The sequence below is a fragment of the Pteronotus mesoamericanus genome, unplaced genomic scaffold (genome assembly GCF_021234165.1).
Source record: "Pteronotus mesoamericanus isolate MK-2021 breed Mesoamerican mustached bat unplaced genomic scaffold, CSHL_Meso_final contig_130, whole genome shotgun sequence".
Classification (NCBI taxonomy): Eukaryota; Metazoa; Chordata; class Mammalia; order Chiroptera; family Mormoopidae; genus Pteronotus; species Pteronotus mesoamericanus.
In genome coordinates this window covers 23,697,248-23,723,455 of record NW_026555060.1, presented here as the reverse complement: position 1 = coordinate 23,723,455, position 26,208 = coordinate 23,697,248, and the positions used below count along the sequence as shown (strand labels likewise).

The 26,208-nt window shown below is 39.3% G+C and overlaps 1 protein-coding gene across 1 annotated transcript in view; it reads left to right on the top strand.

Annotated features, from left to right (window-relative positions):
* Positions 1 to 26,208, top strand: part of NMT2 (N-myristoyltransferase 2) — a 71,200-nt gene that overhangs the window by 31,207 nt on the left and 13,785 nt on the right. The window contains exons 4-9 of the mRNA XM_054593350.1: positions 1,952 to 2,070; positions 2,167 to 2,258; positions 2,375 to 2,491; positions 3,134 to 3,304; positions 4,689 to 4,797; positions 12,231 to 12,401. Coding sequence (XP_054449325.1) covers positions 1,952 to 2,070; positions 2,167 to 2,258; positions 2,375 to 2,491; positions 3,134 to 3,304; positions 4,689 to 4,797; positions 12,231 to 12,401 — 779 coding nt within the window. The remainder of the gene's footprint in view (positions 1 to 1,951; positions 2,071 to 2,166; positions 2,259 to 2,374; positions 2,492 to 3,133; positions 3,305 to 4,688; positions 4,798 to 12,230; positions 12,402 to 26,208) is intronic.

Sequence of the window (26,208 nt, the reverse complement as noted above, 5' to 3'; positions counted from 1 at the left end):
TATGAGATCATATGATATTTGTCTTTCTCTGTCTGACTTATTTCAGTTAGTGTAATATCCTCAAGGTCCATCCATGTTGTACGCATGGCCTGATTGCCTTCTTTTTTTTAATGGCTTAATTATATTTATGAGAGATTTGTTGCATGTCTGTTATTAAATGCCAGGCACTGATGTACATCCTGGGGAAACAGTGGTGTGAAAGTAGGCTAAGTGGCGGCCAGGTTGGGGTTGGAGGGGAGGATATACTCTAGGTAGGAAAAAGCTTTAGTCAGGGGAAGATGCTTTGAGAAAGCCATGTGTAAGCGTATAAGCTTATATCTGAAAACACTCAAGTGGCCAGCTGGCGAAGAGCATGGGGAGGACCCCGTGAGGGCTCTGAGCTGGGGCCAGCCTGAGGGTGGTCGGTGTGGCTAATCCCGGGGGGCTGGGCAGGGTGGGTGTGCCTGGGTTTTATCCCAGCTACACTGGGAAGCTGCAGAGAAGAAATTGGAAAAGGGCACCTTTGTGGAAATTGCTAGAGACGTTGATGACTTGAACTGCACCACCAGTCATCCAGGTGGAGAGACATAGCAGCCCTGAAATTTATTTTATTTTATTTTTTTGTGGGATTTTTTTCTGTTTCTGGTGAACTATAGTTGTAGTTTTTAGTGCTTCATCACAACTTTTATATTGTGTTTTTGTGGCCAAATATAAGTTATGATTCCTCTAGTTCAACTTGTAATTTCTGCATGTACTGTTGCTAAAAGTGTGTTAACGTGTGAATGAATCGAAACAGTTTATGAGTGGTACTTGTTATATGGCCAATGATTTGACATTTATTCTGCTTCAATAGTTCTTAATTTCTGAGAGTATCATACATTTGAGCCTACTGTTTAATTTAGAAAGAAAATTCAATGTTAAATAGAATATTGTAAGTATCTTTTAAAAATAGGGTTATAGAACTTTTAAGATTTCATATTATAATGTAAAAATATTCAGCTATACTCTTGGCTCTTTGTTTATTATGTTTCTAGAATATTTCAACACATTTTAGACTTCATTCATAATTCAGTATGTTTGGACATGAATCCATGGTTCATTGTGTAAACACACACTCATATTTATATATACCCTCCAGTTTTATATTTTAAACTTTTCCTTCATGACTCTACTAGTTTGTCACAATATTGTAATAACAAATATTAGCAGCTTCTGGGAAGATGCACCTAGGAAATAGTAAGTAGTTTAATTTTAATGGATGAGCATTATCTTCCGTTGAGATGGTGTCTGTTTATTTTTTGGTTTAATCTTTATCCTGTTTTTTCCATTACCATGCAGTCCCCTTGTGCTCCCCTCCCCCAGCAGTCAGCACACTGTAGTCCATGTCTATGAGTCCTTTTTCCTTTTGGCTCACGCTGAACTAACAAGGAGAATGGGGACAGATTCATAGATGGAGAACAGATGACAGCTAGTGATGGTGAGGGGTTAGGGGGTGGAGGGATGGAGCAAAAATAAAATGAACTTTAGATTTTGCTAGAAGGGGTCAGAGGTTCCTGCGGTCCTCCTTCCCTTTCTCTCCCACCCCTCCCCTCCCCACCACCCCATCCCCTGTTTGTTGAAGTGCAGAATAAAAAGGGAACATCTCTAAGTCCATCATCAAACTTAGGTTGTCTCCCATGGTGCTGTTAATTTCAGGGTTGAGACTGAGAAATCATGACCAATTCGTGATACACTTTGTCACTGCATGACAGAAGATTTTTCCTTTGAGTGGTGAAGTAGCAGTTACTCTCCCCCTCTGCCTCGCCACCCTTTTCACTCAAGAGGTAGCTGAAATAATAGTGTATTTTTAAAGGTTATATTAAACCCAAGGGTTCTAAATATGATTTTATTATTCATAATGGACCATTTTGGATTGTCAGAATGCTTTGTAATTGAATATTCTTTTTTTGTCTTCTTTTCTCTTTCTCTCCAGATGAAGTGATAACATCTCATGGTGCAATTGAAGCAGATAAAGACAACGTGCGTCAAGAACCATACTCCTTGCCACAGGGTTTTATGTGGGACACTTTAGATTTGGGTAATGCAGAAGTGGTGAGTAAAACTCTTAAATTCGACACCTGCATTCGTGCAGATTGCTTCTGAGTTGGTTCTGAGCACCATAGACAAGACACCCTTTTGATCTTGTAGCTCAAAGAATTGTACACCTTGTTAAATGAGAATTACGTAGAGGATGATGACAACATGTTTCGGTTTGACTATTCGCCTGAGTTCCTGCTGTGGTGAGTCTCGCGGGTCATGAGAGCCGTGGTGGGGCGGGAGGTGGGCACGTCTCTGTCTGTTGCTGTGTTCTAGGGCACTAACTGGCACCTGTTTTCCTCGCCTACAATGACTTCAGGGCTCTGCGTCCCCCGGGCTGGCTTCTTCAGTGGCACTGTGGAGTCAGAGTGTCTTCAAACAAAAAACTGGTAGGGTTCATAAGTGCCATCCCAGCAAACATTCGGATTTACGACAGGTACATATTAAAGCTTGCCCGTGTCAATTTTGATGTGTTGCTTTTTCAACAATTGCCATAACAATAGGTTTTCTACAGTACTTGTTATAGGCTGTCGCTAGAGAGAGAGGTTGCGAGTGGGAGCCAGGGGTATATGGGAACTCTCTGCCTCTGCTTAGTTTTGCCATAAACTTAAAACTGCTCCAAAAAAATAAAGTTTATTAGTTTTTTAAAACATTGGCCTGTGAACAACAAAAAAAGACAACTCTTTTTTTTTCCGGTGTCTCTTAGTCTCATACATGCACATACACGGATGTTTTATGTACATAATCACGTTACATACACATGTATATATGCATATAGCAGAATAAACAAAGCTATAAATAGCTATTTCAGATTTATTTCTGGGAGGGAAAAAAGGATATTGTATCTCCATGGTCTAGAGTTGTAATTATTTTGGCAGGGGTGTATGGGAAATAGTGTATTGATCTGAACTTGGGACATGTCTAGATGATAGAATATTTTTCTTTATATTTTTCTTAAATATTGTGTTTAAGGAGGTCTTTCAGTGTCTTATTCTTTGAAATTTTATGTATGTTGTCATATATTTTAAAATGTTTTAATTTTATGTTTGCTCTGATTTTTGACATCTTTATTTCTTAGTGTGAAGAAGATGGTCGAAATCAACTTTCTTTGTGTTCATAAGAAATTGAGATCAAAACGAGTAGCCCCAGTGTTAATTCGAGAAATAACTAGAAGAGTGAACCTGGAAGGGATTTTCCAGGCCGTTTATACTGCTGGCGTGGTTCTTCCTAAGCCAGTGGCCACGTGCAGGTAATAACAACACCCTTACCTTGCATCTTACCTGTACTAAGCACTGAGTCTTCCTGCTCTGTTGCTACAAATTCAATATTATTCTCACATGTAGCTCAGAGGGATTTTGGCTTACCTGTGACCATTTAGTTGGTTGGTAGCAGAGATGGAGACTGGAAGGAAGAACCACTGAGCCCAGTCTTTTCAGTTACCAAACAGTTACTTGTGACCTGGAGCTGCATTTTGGTTTCTCTTTCATTTAAAAGACTAGTGTTGTCTCTGCTTTGGGGAAACCCAGGCTTCGTGATGTGGAAATATCTGGAGCGGTACCATTTTCTTTCCTCCTGTGACACTCAGTCTTAAACCATGCTCTGCAGTGCCATTCCAAAAGCTTGATAAATATCGGTTAAAAAGCCCTTACGTACTTGTTCACTAAGAATAAAAAGAGGCTTAAGGTCTGTTGTTATGACTCTATCTGCTCTTATCAAGCTTTCAAAGGTTAATCTGGTGAGAAAATTGTTTATCACATTGTCGCTTGACTAATCTATTTCTGAAGAATCAGAGTTTCCCTCTACTATTTTTATTGACTCAAAATGAAACTTCAGGTAAACATAGTATAAAAAATAAAATGGTAAAATTACTATGTCCTATTAAATTATTAATAAACAAACAGAATAAATAAGACTTCACAGGTACATATTAATAGAAATCATTCATCCCAGTACATAAATTGGAATCCCTTAAGAAATTCAAGCTAGCTTGTCAAATAGTTGTTTTCTTTGGAGTGTGTTATATAAACATGAAGGCTACTAATTTAGGAGGAATATTCTTATGTTTGTTTTTTTTCCCTCACCCGAGGACATGCTTACTAATTTTGGAGAGGGATGAAGGGAGGGAAGGAGAGGAACAGAAACATTGATCTGTTGCCTCTCACACACGCCCTGTCTAGGACTGATCCTGCAACCTAGGTATGTGCCCTGACTAGGAATTAAGTCTGAGACCCTTCAGGTTATGGGATGATGCTCTAACCAATTGAGCCATGCTGGCCAGGGCGGTCTTCACATTTTGAAACTTTTTCATTTGCTGTCTGTAAAATCGATCGTTATTAAATACTTGCAAATTGGTCATTATTAATATGACTTTTACAATTTTAAGATACCACTTTACTGAAAGATGAAAGATCACAAACTACAAAGGAACATAACTAGGAATGCAGGATATATTTTAAAGGTAAAAAAAAGCCATAATAAAATAGTTGCATTGGAAGAGGGCCAGCCAGCTTCCAACGATATGCCAGACACAACATCGGTGTTCATTAAATGTTCTGTAACAGCTTAGTTGAGACAGAGTGAAAACCTGAAGAGTTAGTAATCATTTTGATTTTCAAACCTTTATTGCATTCCAGATACTGGCATCGATCACTAAACCCCAGAAAATTGGTAGAAGTGAAATTTTCCCACTTGAGTAGAAATATGACTCTACAGAGAACAATGAAGCTGTACAGACTTCCAGATGTAAGTAAAAATGAGTTGCAGTTTTTCAAGACTGTAACAGCTGAAGATTTTAATGTAGAAAAGAATTACTTGCAGGAGTCTCAAAAACTGACTTATGTAACTGAGGATATGAATAGGTAGCTAAAAGTTCTTCATAGAACTCGGGCTGGGAAAAGTAAGGGAGTTCACTTGGAAATACCAGTTTGTTTTTTTTAAGGCCTTTTTAAGTTCTTCAGTTTGTGGTTGCATGAGCTTGGACTCAAAACATAAGTTTTGAAATTTTGAGTATTTATGATCTGTTAAGTAAGAGGGAAGAAAAGTTTCAGGCATCTGATGACATTTTAACTCAATGGAACTAAGGTATAAAGTTTAGAGGAAAGACCTGAGAGAGAAAATAATGTTCTAATTAATTATCATTTTTTTTAAACTAGCAAACTCCCAATGTGAAAAATTGTCTCTATTTTAATAGAGGAAAATATATTTGTTTTTATTATTGAAAAAAAATTTTTTATTTCACTCATTCCCTTCAACACCCTCCCCTTTGGCAATCATCAGCTTGTTCTCTGTATCTATGGGTCTGTTTCTATTTTATTTTGTTTTGTTTTGTTTTTAGATTTTACACATAAATAAAAGCAAAGAGTATTTGTCTTTCTCTGACTTATTTCACTTAGCATAATACTCTCTAGGTCCATCCATGTTGTTGCAAACGAGAAGAATTCATTCTTTTTTATTGCTGAGTAATACTCTATTGTAAAACTTTAAATGTGCTTATCAGTCTTGTCTTGGATGGTGTATTGATTATCTATTGCTGTGTAACAAATGACTGGAAATGTAGCATCTTAAAATAACCCATTCACCATCTCCCAGATTCTGTGGGTCAGGAATGAAGGCACAGGTTAGCTGAGGCCTCTCCTTCATGGTCTCTCATGAAGCTTCCATCAAGGTGCCAGTCAGATCTCATCTGAAAACTTGACAGGGATGGATTCACTGCCAAGCTCACATAGCTGCTGTCAGGCTTGAGTTCCCCGTAGGCAATTGGACTGAAGGCCTCAGTTCCTTGCTGGCTTTCAGACGAAACTGAAGCCAACCCCAGGTCTTTGCCACATGGAGTTCTCTGCCTAGCTGCCTGCAACATGGCAGCTTGCTTCATCAAAGCCAGTGGGAACAGAATCCTAGAGAGGATCTCCTAGCAAGAGGGACATTAAAACTTTATTCCCAATTCACAAAAGTGATACCCAGTCACCATATTTCATCAGTTAGATCCAAGTCACAGGTCCCACCCACACTTGAAAGGAGTGGATCACAAGGAGATGGACCTCACTAGGGGCCATCTTAAAATCTGTCCACCACAGATGAGACTTTTTGTTTGAAGTTTTGATTTCTTCAGAATTGTTCCATTTGGGGGTTAATTAAAAAGTAGTCTTAGTAGACACTTTAACTTGGTTTAACTTGGTTGAGGGAGACATGTAGAATGAAGCCATGTTCCTCTTGAATGTGGTGAGGACTCCACCTTTGGCCATTCCAAGTACAACACGCTCCAGTTCCTTTTGTCCTTTGGCCAGTTGTATGTTTGCCAAATGTGTGTAATCAGTGGCTGCACTAATTGATGTCTTTTTTCTGATAACAGACGAGAATCACCTAATGTGTGACCGTAGACAGAATTTAATAAGGAGAGAAGTGGAGGGGAAGGAAAGCCGGTGTTGAAGTGCTGGGGTCATCATTCTTGGGCTTCGCCGCCTGGCAGAAGGGTCGGAAGGCATGTTCTTCTTTCCTTCTGTCTTAGCTGTTGTTGCAGAAGTGGGAGCTCAAACTAATGAGCTCACAGCCTCTCTGTGAGGCCAGGGGGGGAGGGGGAACATAGATCAAAGCAGATGGTAATAAAGAACGTGGTGACACGAAGAAGGAGCATCCACAAACCTGGGGGAGAAGAAGCAGCCCTCTCAAGCTAGGGCTCTGAAATGAAAAAATAGGAAAATGTTCAGAGGTCATACTGTTATAAAGATGATCAATGTTTACCGGGTTTTTTTGAAGCTAGAAACAGTTCTGCTAATGGGCAAGACCCAGAGCAACCAAGAGAGACAGAGTCACGGGCACAGCACCCTCCTGAGATGAAACATGCCCTGTGTAGGCACCATTTATTCTCAGTGTCTTCCTTGCCAGTTAACTACTTTGCTCTCTCTAAGCTGAATTAAAAATTTCAAGCACACCTACCTTAACTAGAGTCTAATGCTCTTCCATTTTGGTCTCCCCAAATTTTAGCTTATTGAACCTAAGGCAGTCTAGCACGTATCTAAGGAAAGCACCCACTTACATGTAGGTTGTCCAAAATGGAATGAAGAAGAAGGGTTTTAGAACCTATCATTGGTTTATTCAGGATTAGAATTTGAGCTGTTGAAAGGATTTTTGACTTGACTATGTCCATCAGCCTTTGTGTTTTTGTACAAGAATTAGTCAAGTCAGATAACAGTTGGTAGGTAATAAGTCACTGGTCAGGCATTGGTTTTCATTGCCCCAATAAACTGAAGTTTTATAAAGTACTCTCACATATGTAATTCAGTATATTCTTAAAATAACCTTTTGAAGTTGGCACTTCTTATCCTCATTTTACAGATGAAAAGACTAAGGCTTGTGAAGTTTGACACTCAGACAGGGCCTGTCATTAATGCGTGGAGTCTTGGGGTACAGGCCCCAGACTTGCATATTTTGCCTGTTAGATCCCTTTGCTTCTGCCATCAGCTCTTAACACTCTTGTGGAGGCAGCAGGGCTCCGTCCCACCAAACGTCTCGCTGTGCAGTCATTAGAGTGTAGGTTAAGATAGGAAAGGACAATTGTCAAGGTCCGAACAGCTCTCATTGCATATTCCAGTCTCCCTTCCCCCTTTTAAGTGATAGGGAAGGGAAGAAAGACAAAGAGTAAATTAATGGCGGGGGGGAAGGGTAGAAGAGATGAAAGTACAGATATAATCAAACCTCAAACATCTTGGTTCTTGAACAGTTACATTCTCATCCAAGTTCACAGAAAAAATGTCTTGATTGTCTAACAAAACTTCAGGTCTCAATTCTCTACCCACTGACCCTTTCACGCTGATACCTGTATGATCAGTCACATGTCTCTTGGTGACAAACAAAGGAACTTAATTTGTTTCTGGAACAAATTAAGTTTGAGGACTGAGGCCCCACTGTATTGGAAAATTGGAATATGCCGACAGCAGTCTCTTAAGTTAGAAGCTGAACACTGCAGCATACTCCAGGCCACCTGCTTCTCTCACAAGGGCCCAGAGGGGTGATACCAGTGCTAGCAATCACGTCTTTTAAGAACAATTTTATATCATTAATCACAAAGAGAAGAACCTCACTGAATGCAGCTTTTGCCCTGTGGATGTTATTTCTGATTCATTATTGTTTTTGCTTCATGTGTGTGCTTTATATCTTTTTTGTGGACTTCTAAATATGGGGTAACATTTATTGTGGCCAGCATCATGCTAGACATTTGTGTATCTGTAGCCTCATTTATTATTCATAACAGTCAAAGAGAGGCAGGTCATTTTCCCCATTTCACAGAAGAGGGCATGGAAACGCCAGACTCATTTACCCAGAGGTTTAAAGTCAGGACAAAACTATCCTGGAGCCCATGCCATTGGCTGCTGATCTCTAAGATACTAATAAGGTTATTCCAAAGTAATGCATGTCTCAACCCTAACGTTGGTTTGTTTTTAATATGGTGTTGAGCATTTCAAAAAAAGTAGGATTTTTTTTTGTTGTTGTTAATGCTCTTAAACGTGGAATAATTTGAATCAGATAAAGAACAGGAGTCAGATTAATCTCCCAGTGTTTTGCTGTGTCGCTTGTGAAGATGTGCTAAGACACATGACATGTTCTAGATTTGGTAGTAGTAAATGACTTTTTTTTAGTGCTTAATGTGCTATTGCTCCTTTTTTAAATCAAATAAATAACCATAATCATTGCTTACTTCTTCACTCTGGAATCTTGGTTCATAGGGGTGTCAAACCCATGGCCAGTGGTCCACACGCGGCCCAGGATGGCTATGAACACGGCCCAACACAAAATTGTAAATTTACTTAAAACCTTTTTTTAGCTCATCAGTTTTCATTGTGTTTGTGTATTTAATGTGTGGCCCAAGACAGATCTTCTTCTAATGTGGCCCAGAGATTCCAAAATGTTAGAAACCCCTGCAACATCCATCCCACATAGTTGGACATACGACACTACTTCTGTTTTTTGATAGACTATGAGCTTTATTCCCTTATGATCTTGTAAGCAGATTTTATACACATTTCAATATACATGGAGTCCAGTGAGTAATGCATATTAGTTGGGCTGTGGGAAAGTAAGTCTGATTGAGATACAGAATTTGCTTATGAAATTTAAGATTTTTCTCAGTTACTGGAAAATATTTTTCACTTTTTACTAACCATTCAGAACACATTACCACTCCACCCCTTCAGATTATGCCAAAGTTTCCATTGTTATCTAAGCTTTATGTTCTTCCCATCTCTTATGAACACAACGGCTACAATTTGAGTGTTTCTGTTTTACATTTTAAAATTTATTTCATGCTTCTCTAGATTTTTTTTGAAGAGTATGTGACTTCATGATGTCAGAAAGAAGCAAATTTAGGCCCTGAGATACGTAAGCCATTGTTGGTCAGGAAAACTAAATATTCTCACCCTGTTTGCTAAGACCTTATATTTTTTGTAGCTGACAGGTGTCTGTTCTCTTCTACTTTAATGCTTCTGTAAAAACTTGAAGTGCCTATAAATTGCTAAGTTTATATATTTTCTCCCTGTTTGCCCAAACACAGTTTCACTGAGTATTCCTCAGCTACATTCTACTACCTGGATCTCCAACCTTCAGAGACTTGAGAGAGTAGCTCTCAAAAGTCCCTGAGTCCCTTTCAGGGGGTCCATGAAGTCAGTACTTTTTATTATAATACTAAAACATAATTTGCATTTTTATACTTTCATTATCTTACAAGTGTGCTATAAAGTCTTTCCAGAGGCTATATGAAATTTGTGTTTTTATTTACACACACACACACACACACACACACATATTCTTTTGTCTTAAAATTTCTAATTTCTAATATGACAAATATGGATGGCTATAACAACATTAGCAAAGCTCTGGGAAGTACTCCATTATCTTTCAGAGCATAATATTTGAGTATTTGAGAACAGCTACTTTCAGGATGTTGGTTTTAGTGATTTTGCAGCATGAATCTTGAATTCATAACTGTGCTGCAGAAGAATATTTTGCTTTAGTCCTGACTGGTGTGGCTCAGTTAGTTGGGCACTGTCCTGCAAACTGGGGGGAAGGAGTGGTCACTGGTTTGATTCCAGGTTGGGACCCACGCCTGGGTTGTGGGTTGGTCCCCTGTCAAGGAGCCTTCAGAAAGCAACCAATCGATATTTCTCTCTCACGTCAATGTTTCTCTCCTCTTTCTCCCTCCCTTCCCCTCTCTCTAAAAAATCCAAAATAAAAGAAAACATATTTTGATTTAGAAGGAAGTTGGCAAGCTTTTTCTTCATTTCTGAATTTTCTGTATAAACGTTTATCCTGTTGCTTTCATTGATTATTCTAATTGCGTGATATTGTTGATTGTTACTGAGCCAGCAAAAAAGAAAAAAGTCTGATATTAAGAAAGGCTATTTAAAATTTATCAAAGTCATCCTCATAGCGGAAAATAATCTTTTTTAATGACTGCAGTATGCAACATATGTGGTTTTGGTTTTCTGACTAGCATTTAGAAGTATATATTTATTACACTGAACAGTATTTGGAAACACATAGGCTCTTCCTATGAATTGCAGTATAAAAACTCTACCAATACTAAAATTGACTCAAGGGAAACAAAAGAAAATTGTAATTTCACGCCTGGCTTGCATATAAATGTCAGGCCACAGAAGCATCATTTTTTTCATAGCCGACAGTGACTTTTTTTCATGTCTGTAGCCTTCACTTCACTTTATAAATGATCGTGTTACAAAACACAGGCATTCATTCAACACATATTCAGGCTGTTATTGCCCAGCTTGCCTGAAGGGTTAGCCTAGGGTGAAAACCAGGACCTGGAGATTTCTTATCCTTTTGCTTTGAGGGCTGCAAGAAGCTAGAAGTAAGAGTTCTCTATTATTATAAATGTTAAGGACTTAAATTCTCTCAATTAGACCATTAGACTATTTTAGCTACATTACTGTGTCTTTATAGATTACATAAGTCACAGCTGAGTTTTACGTAGTAAATACTTAGCTAAGAACTACTGGGTCTGTATATACAAAGAACACATTTCCCATCTCCTTCTCCTCACTAATCAATAATCAGCATTCTTTGTCACAGAACCTTAGAAACCCCAGCACAACTGCTAACATCAATCAGAGCCAGAGCACAAGATGAAAACCTGTTTTCTACTAGTCTGGGGTATGCAGATATTGCAATGATCTAATTTTAGAGGAAGCTTTTAATATATTTAGAAATAACCAGGACAGAAAAGGTAGAGTAGCAGTATTTATGTTAAAGTTATCACTTAAGTGTATCCATCATTTTTTCAAGAAAAAAACCAAATTAACTGGAAAAATGAAAATGCATTTTTAAGCTTTTAGTATTTTGTTTGTACAGACAAGCACGGAGTGGGTTTTCTCACTTCTACATTCACATGCCCTGATGCCTAGACAGTTCCTAGGGAGCTAAGTGATGTCTGGAGCTCTTTTCAGGACAGAAAGCTGAAGAAATCCGAATGCCCTGACCTTTAGGTTATTTAATTCCTGTGACTTCATGAAAAATTTGTGGTGCTTTGGAATAATGAACTTAAATGCCTATTCTGATCACCTTGAATCAAAAGATGGCATGAGAGGCCAGGGCCAGTTCTTGGTAGCCAGCCATTTGCCTTTAGAAATACCTTGGCTACTAAAACACTTGCCTTCCCTTCCTGGTAATGTGATTTCACTTTTACTTATGAAAACAAATTGCTATGTCCTTTTCAAAGACCGCTGAATAAAATGTTTCTGAACTCTCCTCAACTGTGTTTTCAGAATGTCAGACACGGCCAGTTTAAAGCACAGTACTCCAAAACACACACTGAGACTGCTCTGCCCTGTCATCTAGGCTGTGAAAATTCTTGGCACTGATATACAGGTCAACTTGGAGGGTTCCTTTGATTTTGTTTGGGTCATGGGCAGTATTCACCAAAGACCTGGCACACAAAAGATAAGATACAACACATTGTCTAACATATATTCTAACTCAGTGCTTCTCAAATTTTAATGTATATACGAATCACCAGGGAATCTTGCTAAATTGCAGATTCTGACGGATCCCAGAGTCTGCCTTTCCAACAAGCTTCCCTGTGACACTGACATAACTGGTCTGTAGACCACACTGTAGTGCAAAGTACCTTTTACTAAACTTCCCAATTTGTTTTGTTTTCCCTTTGACAGGTGACAAAGACTTCAGGCCTAAGACCAATGGAACCAAGAGATATCAAAGCAGTTCGAGAATTAACCAACAGCTACCTGAAGAGGTTTCATCTTGCCCCAGTGATGGATGAAGAGGAAGTAGCCCACTGGTTCCTCCCCAAGGAGCACATCATTGACACATTTGTAGTGGAGGTAAAGATAAGGTGATATGATAGTGCAGAGAAGTATGAAAAGACTGTGCCATTCCATCTCTTTTCCAGAAAGATCAGAGTGCCATCTCTTTCCTCTTCCTCCATGACTTACTGCTTCTCTGCTAGATTTCTGCTCACCCTTCTAGAACCAAGTTTTCTTCTCACAATTTCCATTCCTGGGTAAAAGCACACTTTTACTACTTGTAAACAGGAAGTCACGATACTTTTCTGTTGCTACCTGTGTGATTAATTGTTTTTCTTAGTTTTGAAAAAATCCAATTTGGATGACCTCCTTTGAGGTAGATACATTCCAAAGTTCAATATTCCTTTGGTTTTGCAAAACTGGACGTGAACTGCCTTTGGCTGAGATTCAGCTACTTGACTCAACCCTTGTTCAGAGTAAGGAAGGAAAAGTGAACAGTTTACGCCTTCTGATTATTGGCTTGATGGGTTTAATATAGTGATTTTTAAACCATTTTTTTTTTAAGCTTAGAATTTGTTGTACAAATGTCGTTTCACTTAGAAGCTCTTTTGGTTGAAGTTGGGTTGGGTTGAGAAGCTGGGACTTAAACTGGTAAGTACCTGGAGGAGAAAAAGGAGCGAGGAGATCAGGTAGAAGCTTCTGTAGAGGCCCATTCACTATGTAGTTGTGAGAATTGAGCTGCAAGTGTATTTTCAGCATTGTCAGGCTTATCTGGATGTAAGATAATTGCCAAGGTAGGCAGTAATGTTGGGAGCAGACAGTGAATTCAGAGGACATTTCTGAGAAAACAGTTCAGCAGCCTTTGTTTTTAAACATTTTTTCTAAAACAGTCCTGGAATGGTTATGTTTGTGTACAGATCTTTATGCAGTTGTGTAGCTGTCTCCAGAGTAACAGATCTCAAGTGTATTTTTTTTATTTTTTTATTTATTTTAATTTATTTTTACAAATACATTTGTCTCTGCCTACCCCCCATCACTTTCCCTTGCCCCCTCCTTCCTTCCCTCCCTCAGCTCTTCCCCTTTGGTTTTGTCCATGAGTCCTTGCTATATGTTCCTTGACTTTCCCCTTCCCTTCTTTTTCCCCGCCCCCCCTCCCTCCTTCCCTCTTGTCTCTTGATTTCTTTTCCTTTCAGTGTTGCTGGTCTTATTTTCCTTGCATCTTTGTATTGTTGGTTAGGTTCCGCTTATAGGTGAGATCATATGGTATTTATCTTTCGCCCCCTGGCTTATTTCACTTAGCATAGTGCTCTCCAGTTCCATCCATGCTGTCGCGAAGTTTAGTAGTTCTTTTTTTCTTTCTGCCGCATAGTATTCCATTGTGTATATGTACCATCATTTTTTGATCCAATCATCTACTGATGGGCATTTAGGTTGCTTCCAACACTTGGCTATTGTAAATTGTGCTGCTATGAACATTGGGGTGCATAGGTTCTTTTGTATTGGCATTTTGGTGTTCTTAGGGTATAGTCCCAGCAGGGGAATCCCTGGATCAAAAGGCAGTTCCATTTTCAGCTTTTTGAGGAAATTCCACACTGCTTTCCACAATGGCTGCACCAGTCTGCATTTCCACCAACAGTGGATTAGGGTTCCCTTTTCTCCACAGCCTCGCCAGCACCTGTTGTTTGTGGATCTGTTTATGATGGCCATTCTGACCGGTGTGAGGTGGTACCTCATGGTGGTTCTGATCTGCATTTCTCTGGTGGCTAGTGATGCTGAGCATCCTTTCCAATGCCTCTGGGCCCTCTGTATCTCCTCCTTGGAAAAGCATCTGCCGGGGTCCTTTGCCCGTTTATTTTTTGATTGGATCGTTTGTCTTCTTGGACTGGAGTCGAGTGAGTTCTTTATATATCTTGGAGATCAAAACTCTATCTGATGTATCATTAGCGAATATATTTTCCCATACAGTTGGCTCCCTTTTCATTTTCCTGATGTTTTCTTTAGCCATGCAGAAGCTTCTTATTTTGATGAGGTCCCACTTGTTTATTCTTTCCTTTATGTCCCTTGCTTTAGGAGACATACCAGTGAAAAAATTGCTGCGTGGGATATCTGAGAGTTTCCTGCCAATGTTCTCCTCGAGGACTTTTATGGTGTTGCAACTTATATTTAAGTCTTTTATCCATGTTGAGTTTATTTTTGTGTATGGTGTCAGCTGATGATCCAATTTCAATTTTTTGCATGTAGCCGTCCAGCTCTCCCAACACGATTTGTGGAAGAGGCTGTTATTGCCCCATTTTATGCTTCTGCCCCCTTTGTCAAATATTAGATGCCCATGTAGACCTGGGCTTATTTCTGGGCTTTCTATTCTGTTCCACTGGTCTATGGATCTGTTCTTGTTCCGGTACCAGATTGTTTTGAGTATAGTGGCTTTGTAGTAGAGTTTGATGTCCGGTATTGTGATCCCTCCTACTTTGTTTTTCTTTCTCAAAATTCCTGCAGCTATTCGGGGTCGTTTATGGTTCCATATAAATTTTTGAAATGTCTGTTCTATTTCTGTGAAATATGTCATTGGTATCTTAATAGGGATTGTGTTGAATCTATACATTGCTTTGGGTAGTATGGACATTTTGATGATATTAATTCTTCCAATCCATGAGCATGGTATATGCTTCCATTTATTTGTGTCTTCCTTAATTTCTTTCTTCAATGTTGTATAGTTTTCTGCGTACAGGTCTTTTACGTCTTTGGTTAAATTTATGCTTAGGTACTTTATTATTCTTCTTGCTATATCGAATGGTATTTTTTTTTCTGATTTCTTCTTCTATTTCATTGCTGGTGTACAAAAATGCCTTTGATTTCTGAATATTGACTTTGTATCCTGCTGTTTTGCCACATTCACTTATTAGGTTGAGGAGTTTTTTGGTAGAGTCTACAGGGTTCTCTACGTACCCTATCATGCCATCTGCAAACAATGATAGCTTTACTTTCTCCTTTCCTATTTGGATGCTTTTTATCTCTTTCTCTTGTCTGACCCCTGTGGCCAGGACTTCCAATACGATGTTGAAAAGAAGCGGTGAAAGCGGACATCCTTGTCGTGTTCCCGATCTTAGTGGGAAAGCTTTCAGTTTTTGCCCGTTGAGTATGATGTTGGCTGTAGGTTCTTCATATATGGCCTTTATTACGTTGAGGAATGCCCCATTTATTCCCATTTTGCTGAGTGTTTTGATCATAAATGGGTGCTGTATCTTATTGAATGCTTTTTCTGCATCTATTGATGGTCATGTGGTTTTTGTCTTTTCTTTTATATATGCGATGTATCACGTTTACTGATTTGCGTATATTGAACCATCCCTGCATGCCTGGGATGAATCCCACTTGATTGTGGTGGATAATCTTTTGAATGTATTGCTGGATGCGGTTTGCCAATATTTTGTTGAGGATTTTTGCATCTTTGTTCATCAGTGAAATCGGCCTGTAGTTTTCTTTCTTTGTAGGGTCTTTATCTGGTTTTGGGATCAGGGTGATGCTGGCCTCATAGAAAGAGTCTGGGAGTCTTCCCTCCTCTTGGATTTTTTGGAATAGTCTGAGAAGGACAGGGGTTAGCTCTTCCTTAAATGTTTTGTAAAATTCTCCTGTGAAACTGTCTGGCCCAGGGCTTTTCTGTGTCGGGAGTTTCTTGATTACTGCTTCAGTTTCCCCAGTTGTTATCCGTCTGTTCAAGCTTTCTGTTTCTTCCTCCTTCAGTGTTGGAAGATTATACTTTTCTAAAAATTTGTCCATTTCGTCAAGATTTTCAAATTTCTTGGCATATAATTGTTCAATGTAGTTTCTGACAATCCTTTGTATTTCTGTGGTATAGATGTTATTTCTCCTCTTTTGTTTCTGATATTATTAATTTGGGTCCTCTCCCTTTTTTCCTTGATGAGTCTGCTTAAAGGCTTGTCAATTTTATTTATCTTTTCAAAGAACCAGCTTCTGGATTGGTTGATCCTTTGAATTGTTCTTTTCGTCTCCATGTCATTCAGTTCTGCTCTAATCTTGACTATTTCCTTCCTTCTACTTGCTCTGGCATTTATTTGTTGTTGTTTCTCCAGTTCTTGAAGTTGTAGTGTTAGGTCTTTTATTTGAAATGTTTCTATCTTTTTTAGGTAAGCCTGTATTGCTATGAACTTCCCTCTCAGGACCGCCTTTGCTGTGTCCCATAGGTTTTGGACTGTTGTCTGTTCATTTTCATTTGTTTCCAGAAATTTTTTGATTTCTTTTCTTATCTCATTATTGACCCATTCATTGTTTAATAGTGTACTGTTCAGTCTCCATGAGTTTGCAAGTTTTTGAAGTTTCTCTTTGAGGTTGATTTCCAGTTTCAAGTGCTTGTGGTCCGAGAAAAAGTTTGGTATTATTTCAGTTTTCCTGAATTTGCTGAGGTTTGCTTTGTGTCCTATGATGTGGCCTATCTTTGAAAAACTGCCATGAGCATTTGAAAAGACTGTGTATTTTGCTTCTTTGCGATGTAAGGTTCTATATATGTCAGTTAAGTCTCTTTGATTCAGTGTGTCATTCAGCGCCACAATATGTTTATTAATGTTTTGTTTGGAAGATCTGTCCATTTTTGACAGTGGGGTGTTGAAATCCCCTACTATCAGTGTGTTGCTGTCTATATCTTTTTTGAAATCATCCAACAATTTCCTTATAAACTTGGGGGCTCCTATATTGGGAGCATATAAGTTTACAATGTTGATGTCTTCTTGATAGATTCTTCCTTTAAGTATTATAAAGTGCCCCTCTGGGTCTCTTTTTATGGCCTTTGTTCTGAAATCTACTTTGTCTGATACAAGTATGGCAACCCCGGCCTTTTTCTCTTGCCCATTTGCTTGGAATATTTTTTTCCATCCCTTTACTTTCAATCTGTGTAGGTCTCTTGCTCTGAGGTGGGTCTCTTGTAGGCAGCATATGTGTGGGTCATGTTTTCTTATCCATTCAGCTACCCTGTGTCTTTTGATTGGGGCATTTAGTCCATTCATGTTGAGAGATATTACTGATAGAACCTTACTCATCTTTTCTCTTTGTACCTGTGTTCCTCTCTCTCTCATTCTTTTCCTTCATCATCTTAAACCAGTCCCCTTAGCATATCTTGGAGGGCTGGTTTGGTAGAGATGTATTCTTTTAGCCTTCTCTTGTCTGGGAAACTCCGTATTTCCCCTTCTATTTTAATGGAGAGCCTTGCTGGGTAGAGCAGCCTTGGTTGTAGGCCCTTGCTTTTCATGACTTGGAATATTTGTTGCCATTCCCTTCTGGCTTGTAGTGTTTCTGTTGAGAAGTCAGCTCCTAGGCATATCGGGGCCCCCTTGTATGTTACTTTCTCCTTCTCCCTTGCTGCCTTGAGGATTCTCTCTTTGTCTTTGATAGTTGCCATTTTAATGATGATGGGTCTTGGAGTGGACCTCTTTGAGTCCCTCTTGAGTGGGGTCCTCTGTGCCTCCTGGATCCATGAGAGCCTTTCTCTCCTCAAATTAGGGAAATTTTCCATCATTACTTTTTCGAGGAGGTTCTCTATCCCTTTCTCCTCTTCTTCTCCTTCTGGTATCCCCATTATATGGATATTACTGCGTTTCAGGTTGTCCTGCATTTCCCTAAATGCCTCTTCATTCTTTTTGAGTCTTTTTTCCATTTCTTGTTCTTTCTGGGAGCTTTTTTCTACCTTATCCTCCATCTCACTGATTCGATCCTCGGCTTCATCCAACCTGCTTTGGAGTCCTTCTACTGTGTTCTTCAATTCAGAAATGGTATTCTTCATATCCTCTTGTGTCTTCTTGATAGTTTCTATGTCCTTTTCCAGGTTGATGTAGTTTGTTGTAAGATCCTGATAGTTTCTCTGCAGTTTCTCATAGTTGTCTTTGAGCTGGCTGAGCTCATTGAGCTCATTGTTTTGAATTCAATATCTGATAGTTCCCTTGCCTCTATTTCATTTAGCTCTCTCTGTGGGGAGTCCCCTTTTCCACTCATTTGGGAGGAACTTCTTTTTCTTCCCATTTTTGTGAGAGTCTGTTAAGTAATTTACTTATTTTTTTTTTTTTGCTTCTGCTCCAATTGGGCTGTCTAGATTTCCTGACTTTGTGGATTAAACTTCTATGGTAGTAGGTGGGTCTTTTTATTTATTTATTTTTGTCCTTTACTTTTCTTTCTGGGCCTGCCTCTGATGATGTCAGTTGTTGACCCTATGTGACCTTGGGTTGTTTGTTTGAGCCTGCCAGGAGTCTACTGTCTGTGTCTGACTCCTGCCTGGGGCAGCTCTGTGACCCTTTTGGTCAGGGCTGGGCTATTTTTTGGGATCGCTCTGCACTCTCACGCCGGCTCCTTGAGCGCGCTCCCCGGCGCGGCAGGATCCTCCGCCTGCCTGGGCTCGCATGTGCTTGCCCCAGACCAGGGGGCTTATTCGCAACCTCGCGTACTCATCTGGCCCCGCTGGCCAGCGAGCTCCCCAGCACTGGTCAGTTTAGGGTCTTCTATTGTGTGTTTTCCCCGCTTTTGGCTCTTTGGGTGCGTTGCTTGCCCTCGCCAAATGGGGACTACGGAAATGGGAGGAAGTCAGCTCCAGGACTCTCCGGTTAATCCTGTCTCCGGTCTCTCCTCCAGGGACTCTGGGCAGCTCTGTGACCCCTTCGGCCTGGGATCTACTAATTTTGTGGGCCGCTCCGCAATCGCAGGCTGGGCGAGTCAATTTATGCCTGCCCTTGTCTCTCTGTGCACTCCCTCGCAGGCCATATCGGTGCCAATCTGTGGGAGGCCTTGCTGGCTGGTGCAAGCATTCGCCAGCCCGCGTGGGTCACACACACGCTTGCCAACCCTCGCCGGTCACTCGGGGCAAGTGTGCACGCCTGCACTGAGTGTTTTTGGGGTGTCTATGTGTGATTTTCAGCTTTTGGCTCTTTGGGGGTGTGGCTTCTTCCTGCACAATGGAGACTATGGCAAGGAGAAGGAGTAGGGACTCCCTGGTTCCTCCTCCCGTTCTTTCCCCATTGCCTCCGTTTCCAGACTCTCCTCAGGGGCCTCCGGGCAGTTCCGTGACCCCTTCTGCCAAGGATCCACCCCCTGTGCGGACTGCGTTTCAATTGCAGGCAGTCTGGTTCATGCGCCTCCCGCTTCTGCCCCTTTGGGGTCGCGCCTTTCTAGCCCACAATGGAAACTACAGAATGGGGAGGGAGTCGGGACTCCCCTGTTCCTCCTCCCGTTCTTTCCCCAACGCCTCTGTCTCCAGTCTCTCCTCCAGGCTCTCCCAGCCAGTCTGCACTCAGTCCCCCAGCTCACATGCACAAGCTGTGTGCGGAGCGCACAAAAGGCAGGTTAACTGATTCCCTTATCCCTGAGGGAGATGGTAGCTGCAGAGTGGGAGGTGCGTTATCACCCGGGCTCCACCGACCGCCGTGTCAGTTCTCTTCACAAAGTTTTCCTCACCAGTCTTTTCCCAGGCACCAGCCCACCCCCCTGCCGCCTCTACCCAGAGATCAAGGAGGGTGGCTGCCACTGCAACTTTTGCATTGGCCCTTTAAATGTCTCTTTGCATCCCCAGCCACCTGTCTCTGGCAGAGAGCGCCCCTAAGCTTTTCGGGGTTGCATTTTGTCTGTATTTTCTTGGTTTTAGCTGCTGTAGTTTAGGGGTCCCTGTTTTTGATTCAGACCCCGTTCTTCTTGGGGTAAGCTAACTGGCCGTTTCAATGTCCCTCTGGTGCCAGTGCCTGTAGGCACCCAGCCCCCCCTCTCGAGCCTCCACCGCACTTCTCACCCGTTGGGATGTGCGAGAGTCGAATCCACTGTCCTTGGCTCCAAGGCTCCTCTCCCACTATCGTTCCATTGTTTTCCAGGTGATTACTCCACTATTTAGTCGCAATTCCAGTTTGGTCTTGGGAGGAGGTCAGCGTGACTCCCATTCACTGCTCTGCCATCTTAATCTCCAGATCTCAAAGTTTTTGATCTCAGGACTCTTTCACTCTTTTAAGAATTATTGAGGACCCCAGAGAGTTTATTTTTTATTTTTGTGGATTATGCCTATATATATTTACTGTATTCAAAATTAAAACAAATTATAAAATATTATTTTGTAAGTCAAACAAAGCCAATACCATATGATCTCACTTATGGGGAATCTTAACACACACACACTAACTTATGGAGAATCTTAACACCCCCCCACCCCCCGCGATAGATACAGAATATAGATTGGTGGTTGCCAGAGGTGAGATGTGGGTGTTGGGGGTGACTGTGTGAAGGTGAAATGTGTAAGGCTATAAACTTTCAGTTATCAATAAGAGAGTCATGGGGGTGTGATGTACAGCATGGTGACTTTAGTTAACAATACTGTGTTATATATTTGAAATTTGCACGAGAGTAGCCCTTAAAAGTTCTCATCACTAGAAAAAAAAACTTGTATCTATGTGAGGTGATTGATGTTAAGTAGACATATTATGGTGATCATTTCACAATATATACATATATCAAATTATTGTTCACATTAAACTAATGTTATATGTCAGTTATATATCAGTTAAAAAAGAATAATTGGAAAATATATATTATTTAATAACTGTATAATAAACCCATTACATTTTACCTAAATGGCATATTTTGTATGAAAAATAACTTATTTTCTAAAGAAACAAAATTAGTTAATATTGTTTTACCTTTTTGCAAGTCTCTTAAATGTCTGACTTAATGAAAGACAACTAGGTTCTCATATCTTCTGTATTCAGTCTATTGTGATACATTGTTTTTGTTGAAGTATGTGAAAAAAATCCTTCACATAGAGTGGAGTATGGAAAAGAATGAGTATTTTACTAGCCTTTTCAGGTATTTGTGGGTATTCTCTGTCTGAAATCATATTAATGAACTTTCATACTCTGTTCAATTAAAATCCACTTGCCTGTCTTGTTTTTTGAATGACTCTTTTATCAGTGAATTTGTAACATCATATAGCAATCATTTAGAAAATATTGGTTGAGTTACATAGATCTTCCAAATATTGACATTTCATTAGATAATATTAAAAAAATCACATTCATTGATATTACCACCATTGTCATCCTCAGAAAACATAAAATGGAGCTCCTGGTAGAGGATACTTGTTTTTCCAAACTTTAACTTGCACCTGAAAGCTAAGATGTTATCATTGGCGACAAATCCTGCCTATCTTTTCCCTGAAGTGATAGCCTCACTTCTTTGATTTTCAGCATGTGTGAAATGGTCACATCTGAATGATCACTTTGCCAGTCCTACATTACAGTAGTGTTCGATGCGAAAGTGGCTAGTTCTGCTCACAACTCAGTCGCTGGAGAGCTTCTCCAGACAGCCTTTATGTTTCAGTCCAGCAAAAGCTTCACACACAGGTTTAAAAAGATGAGTTAAGGGTTGAGAGTTAATAAAATTAATTCTTAATCAAAGACACGCATGAAACCTGTATTTAACAGGTGAGGGTGTGGTGATGATGAATAAAGTGACCCCTGGTGTAGTTTGGTGCCACTGCCTTGTGTTGTGCTGAGCCACCAGCAGGTGCGTCCTCCATTGCTTTTGCACTCTCAGTGCAGATGTCCACGTGGTGAACAAGGCAAATAACTTCCTAGTGATATGGAAATGGTTTTCACCTCACAGATGCAAAGGGTCTCAGGTACCCACAGGCCACATTTTGAGAACTGCTGCCCTAGCATTAACTACCTAGAAGTCGAACTGCTGAGCCTATGGGTCACACACATTTTTGACATTACTGCAGGTTGCCAAGTATCTCAGCTTTGCATGAAAGTCTTGTTTCTGTACATCCTCACTGCCATTCAAGGGTATTATGAGACCAAATGTAGACCAGTCTGATAGGTATCAAATGGTATCTTGTTTTTAATTTTTATTTTCTTATGGGTGAATTTGAATATCCTATCATAAATCTGTTAGCTATTTTTATTTCTTATATAAGTTTGCTGTTATATACTTTGCTTGTTTTTATTTTTTACTATAATCTTCTTGATTTGTGAGTTTTTCTATATGCTGAATATTAATACTTTGTATTATGGTGTTTTTCTTGGTTCTCTATTCTGTCCCGTTGATCTCTCTGCCTGTTCCTCCACCAGTGCCACGCTGTCATGATTATTAAAGCTCTGTAGAGTGCATTAATATTGGGTAGAGTGATTTCTCTCACTTTCTTCTTTGTTGAGATTGTTTTAGCTAATCTAGCTTTGCCTTTCCATATACATTTTAGAATAAATTTGTCTACAAAATACCTTGCTGAGATTTTGATAAGAATTACCTTAAATCTATAGATTAATTTGGAGAGAATTGACAAGGCTTCTAATCTATGAACATGGTATATCTCCATTTATTTTGTCAGCATTCTGTAACTGTTAGCATCCAGATCCTGTACATGCTTTTTTTTAATTGAATTTTATTGGTTCATAAAATCATATGGGTTTCAGGTGCACAGTTCTATTATACATCATCTGTATATTGGTGTGTTCAGCCCCCAGAAGTCAAGACTCATTCTATCACAATTTACTCCCCTATATCCTCCTTTACCTACCCCCACCCCCTTTCCGTCTGGTAATCACCGTACTGTTGTCTGTGTCAATTAGGGTTTTTTTCCTTAATCCCTTCACCTTTTTTACACAGCCCCGCAACCCCCTCCCCTCTGACAGCCGTCAGTCTGTTCTCTATGAGTCTATCTCAGTTTTGTTTTTTAGTTAATTTTGTTCATTCCATTCCACACATGAGTGAAATCATATGGTACTTGTCTTTCTCTGACTGGCTTATTTCACTTAGTATAATGCTCTCTAGGTCCATCCATGCTGTTGCAGAGGGTAAGATTTCCTTCTTTTTTTACAGCCAAGTAGTATTCCATTGTGTAAATGTACCATAGCTTTTTTATCCACTCATCTACTAATGGACACTTGGGCTGCGTCCAAATCTTGGCTATTGTAAATAACACTGCAGTGAACATAGGGGTGCATACATTCTTTTGAATTAGTGTTTTGGGTTTCTTTGGCTATATTCCCAGAAGTAGAATCACTGGGTCATAGGCAGTTAGATTTTTAGTTTTTTGAGGTAACTCCACACTGCTTTCCACAGTGGTTGTACCAATCTGCATCCCCACCAACAGTGTACAAGGGTTCCTTTTTCTCCACATCCTCTCTAGCATTTGTTGTTTCTTGATTTATTGATGATAGCCATTCTATCAGCTGTGAGGTGATATCTCATTTGTGGTTTTAATTTGCATTTCTCTGATTAGTAATGTTGAGATCTTTTCATATCTCTATTGGCAATCTGTATGTTCTCCTCATAGAAGTGTCTATTCAGGTCCTTTGCCCATTAGAAAAAAAATTTTTTAAATGCTCACTTGAGAATATGTTTAGTAATGTGAGAGAGAGAGAGAGAGAGAGAGAGAGAGAGATCAGTTTCCTCTCATATGGACCCGTACTGGTGATCAAACCTACAATCTAGGTATGTGCCCTGACTGGGGATTTAACCCATAACCTTTTGGTGTACAAGACCATGCTTCAACCAGCTGAGCCACCCAGCCAAGGCTTGCCCATATTTTAATTGGATTGTTTGAGGGTTTGGGGTATTGAGTTTTATAAGTTCTTTATAATTTTGAGTATTAACCCATTATCAGATGTATCATTGGCAAATATGTCCTCCTGTTTAGTGGGTTATCTTTTCATTTAGTTAATGGTTTCCTTTGATGTGCAAAAGCTTTTTAGTTTGATATAGTCCCATTTGTTTATTTTTTCTTTTCTTTCCCTTGCCCGAGGTGCTATATCAGAAAAAAATATTGCTGTGAGAAATGTCTGAGATTTTAATGTCGTGTTTTTTCTTCTAGGATTTTTATGGTTAGAGTCTAGAATTTAGATCTTTAATCCACTTTGAAATTTTTCTTGTGTATGGTGTAAGCAAGTGGTCTAATTTCTTTTTTTTTTTTTTTTTGCACATATCTGCCCAATATTCCCAACACCATTTTTTAAATAGACTGTCTTTATCCCATTATATGTTTTTGCCTCCTTTGTAAAATATTAACTAACCATAAAGGCATGGGTTTATTTTGGGGTTCTCTAGTCTTTGCCATTGATCTCTAGGTCTGTTTTTATGCCAGCACCATGCTATTTTGATTACTCTGGTCTTGCAGTATAGTCTGATATCAGGAAGAGTGATTCCTCCAACTTTGTTCTTTCTCAAGATTGTTGTGGTTATGAGGACTTTTTGTGGTCCCACATAAATTTTTTGTATATTTCAGTTTTGTGAAATATGCCATTGGTATCTTGGTAGGAATTGCATTGAATCTATAGATTGCTTGGGGTAGTATGGACATTTTAATGATCTTAATTCTCTCCATGAACACAGTATATGCTTCCACTTATTTGCATCTTCTTCAATTTCTTCAGTGTCTTACAGTCTTCCAAGTACACATCATTTACCTTCTTTGTTAAATTTATTCTTTGGTATTTTTTTGATGGAGTTGTAAATAGGATTGTTTTCTTAGTTTTACTATCTGATAGTTCATTATTGGTATAAAAGGATGCAACTGATTTCTGGATGTTTATTTTGTATCCTGCTACTTGACTGAGTTCATTTATGAGTTCTACTAATTATTTGGTGAGTTATTTGGGTTATCTACTAAATATTATATCATCTGCAAATAATGACACTTTTACTTCTTCCATTCCAATCTGGGTGCCTTTTATTTATTATTCTTTTTGTCTGATTGCTGTAGCTAGGACTTCCAGTACTATGTTAAATAAGAGAGGTGAAAGCAGATATCCCTGTCTTTTGCCCTTTGAATATGATTTTGGCTGTGCATTTCTCATATATATTCTTTATTATGTTGAGCTATGTTCCCTTTATTTCCACTTTGCTGAGAGTTTTTATCATAAATGGGTGCTGGATTTTATCAAATGCTTTTTCTGCAGCTATTGATATGATTACGTGGTTTTTTAACCTTCACTTTGTTTATGTGGTATATTATATTTATTAATTTGAGGATATTGTACCAATTTTGTATCCCAGGAATAAATCCCACTTAATCATGGTGTATGATCTTTTTAATGTATTCTGGATCCAGTTGGCTAATTTTTTTTGAGTATTTTAGTATCTATGTTCATCAGGGATATTGACCTATAGTTTCTTTCTTTGTAGTGTCTTTATCTGGTTTTGGAATTGGGATAATGATGGCTTTGTAAAATGAGCTTGGGAACCTTCCCTCCTCTTGAATATTTTGGAATAGTTTAAGAAGGCTATGTGTTAGTTCTTCTTTGAATGTTTAGTAAAATTCACCTGTGAAGACATCTGGTTCAGGGCTTTTGTTTGTTGGGAGTTTTTGATTGTTGCTTTAGTTTCACCAGTTATAATTTGTTCAGATACTCTGATTCTTCCTGATTCAGTTTTAGAAGATTGTATGTTTCTAGGAATTTATCCACTTCATCCAGATTGCCCTATTTGTTAACATATCATCGTTCCTAGTATTTATTACAATCCTTTCTATTTCTGTGATGTCAGTTGTTACTCTTCCTCTTTCATTTCTGATTTTATTTATTTGGGTCCTCTCTGTTTTTTTCTTGATGAGTTGGTTAAAGGCTTGTCAATCTTGTTTATCTTTTCAAAGAACCAACTCTTGGTTTCATTGATTTTTTTAAAAACTTTATGTTGTGTATTTCTGCTGTATTTCTTTATTATTTTGTTGCTTCTCTTGACTCTGGGCTTTGTTCTTTTTCTTGTTCCTTTAGTTGTAAAGTTAGATTTTTATTTGAGATTTTTCTTGTTTCTTGAATTAGGCCTGTAGTGCTATGAATTTTCCTCTAAGGACTGCTTTCGCTGTGTCCCACAGATTTTTGGGTTGTTGTGCTCTCATTTTTGTTTCAAGGTATCT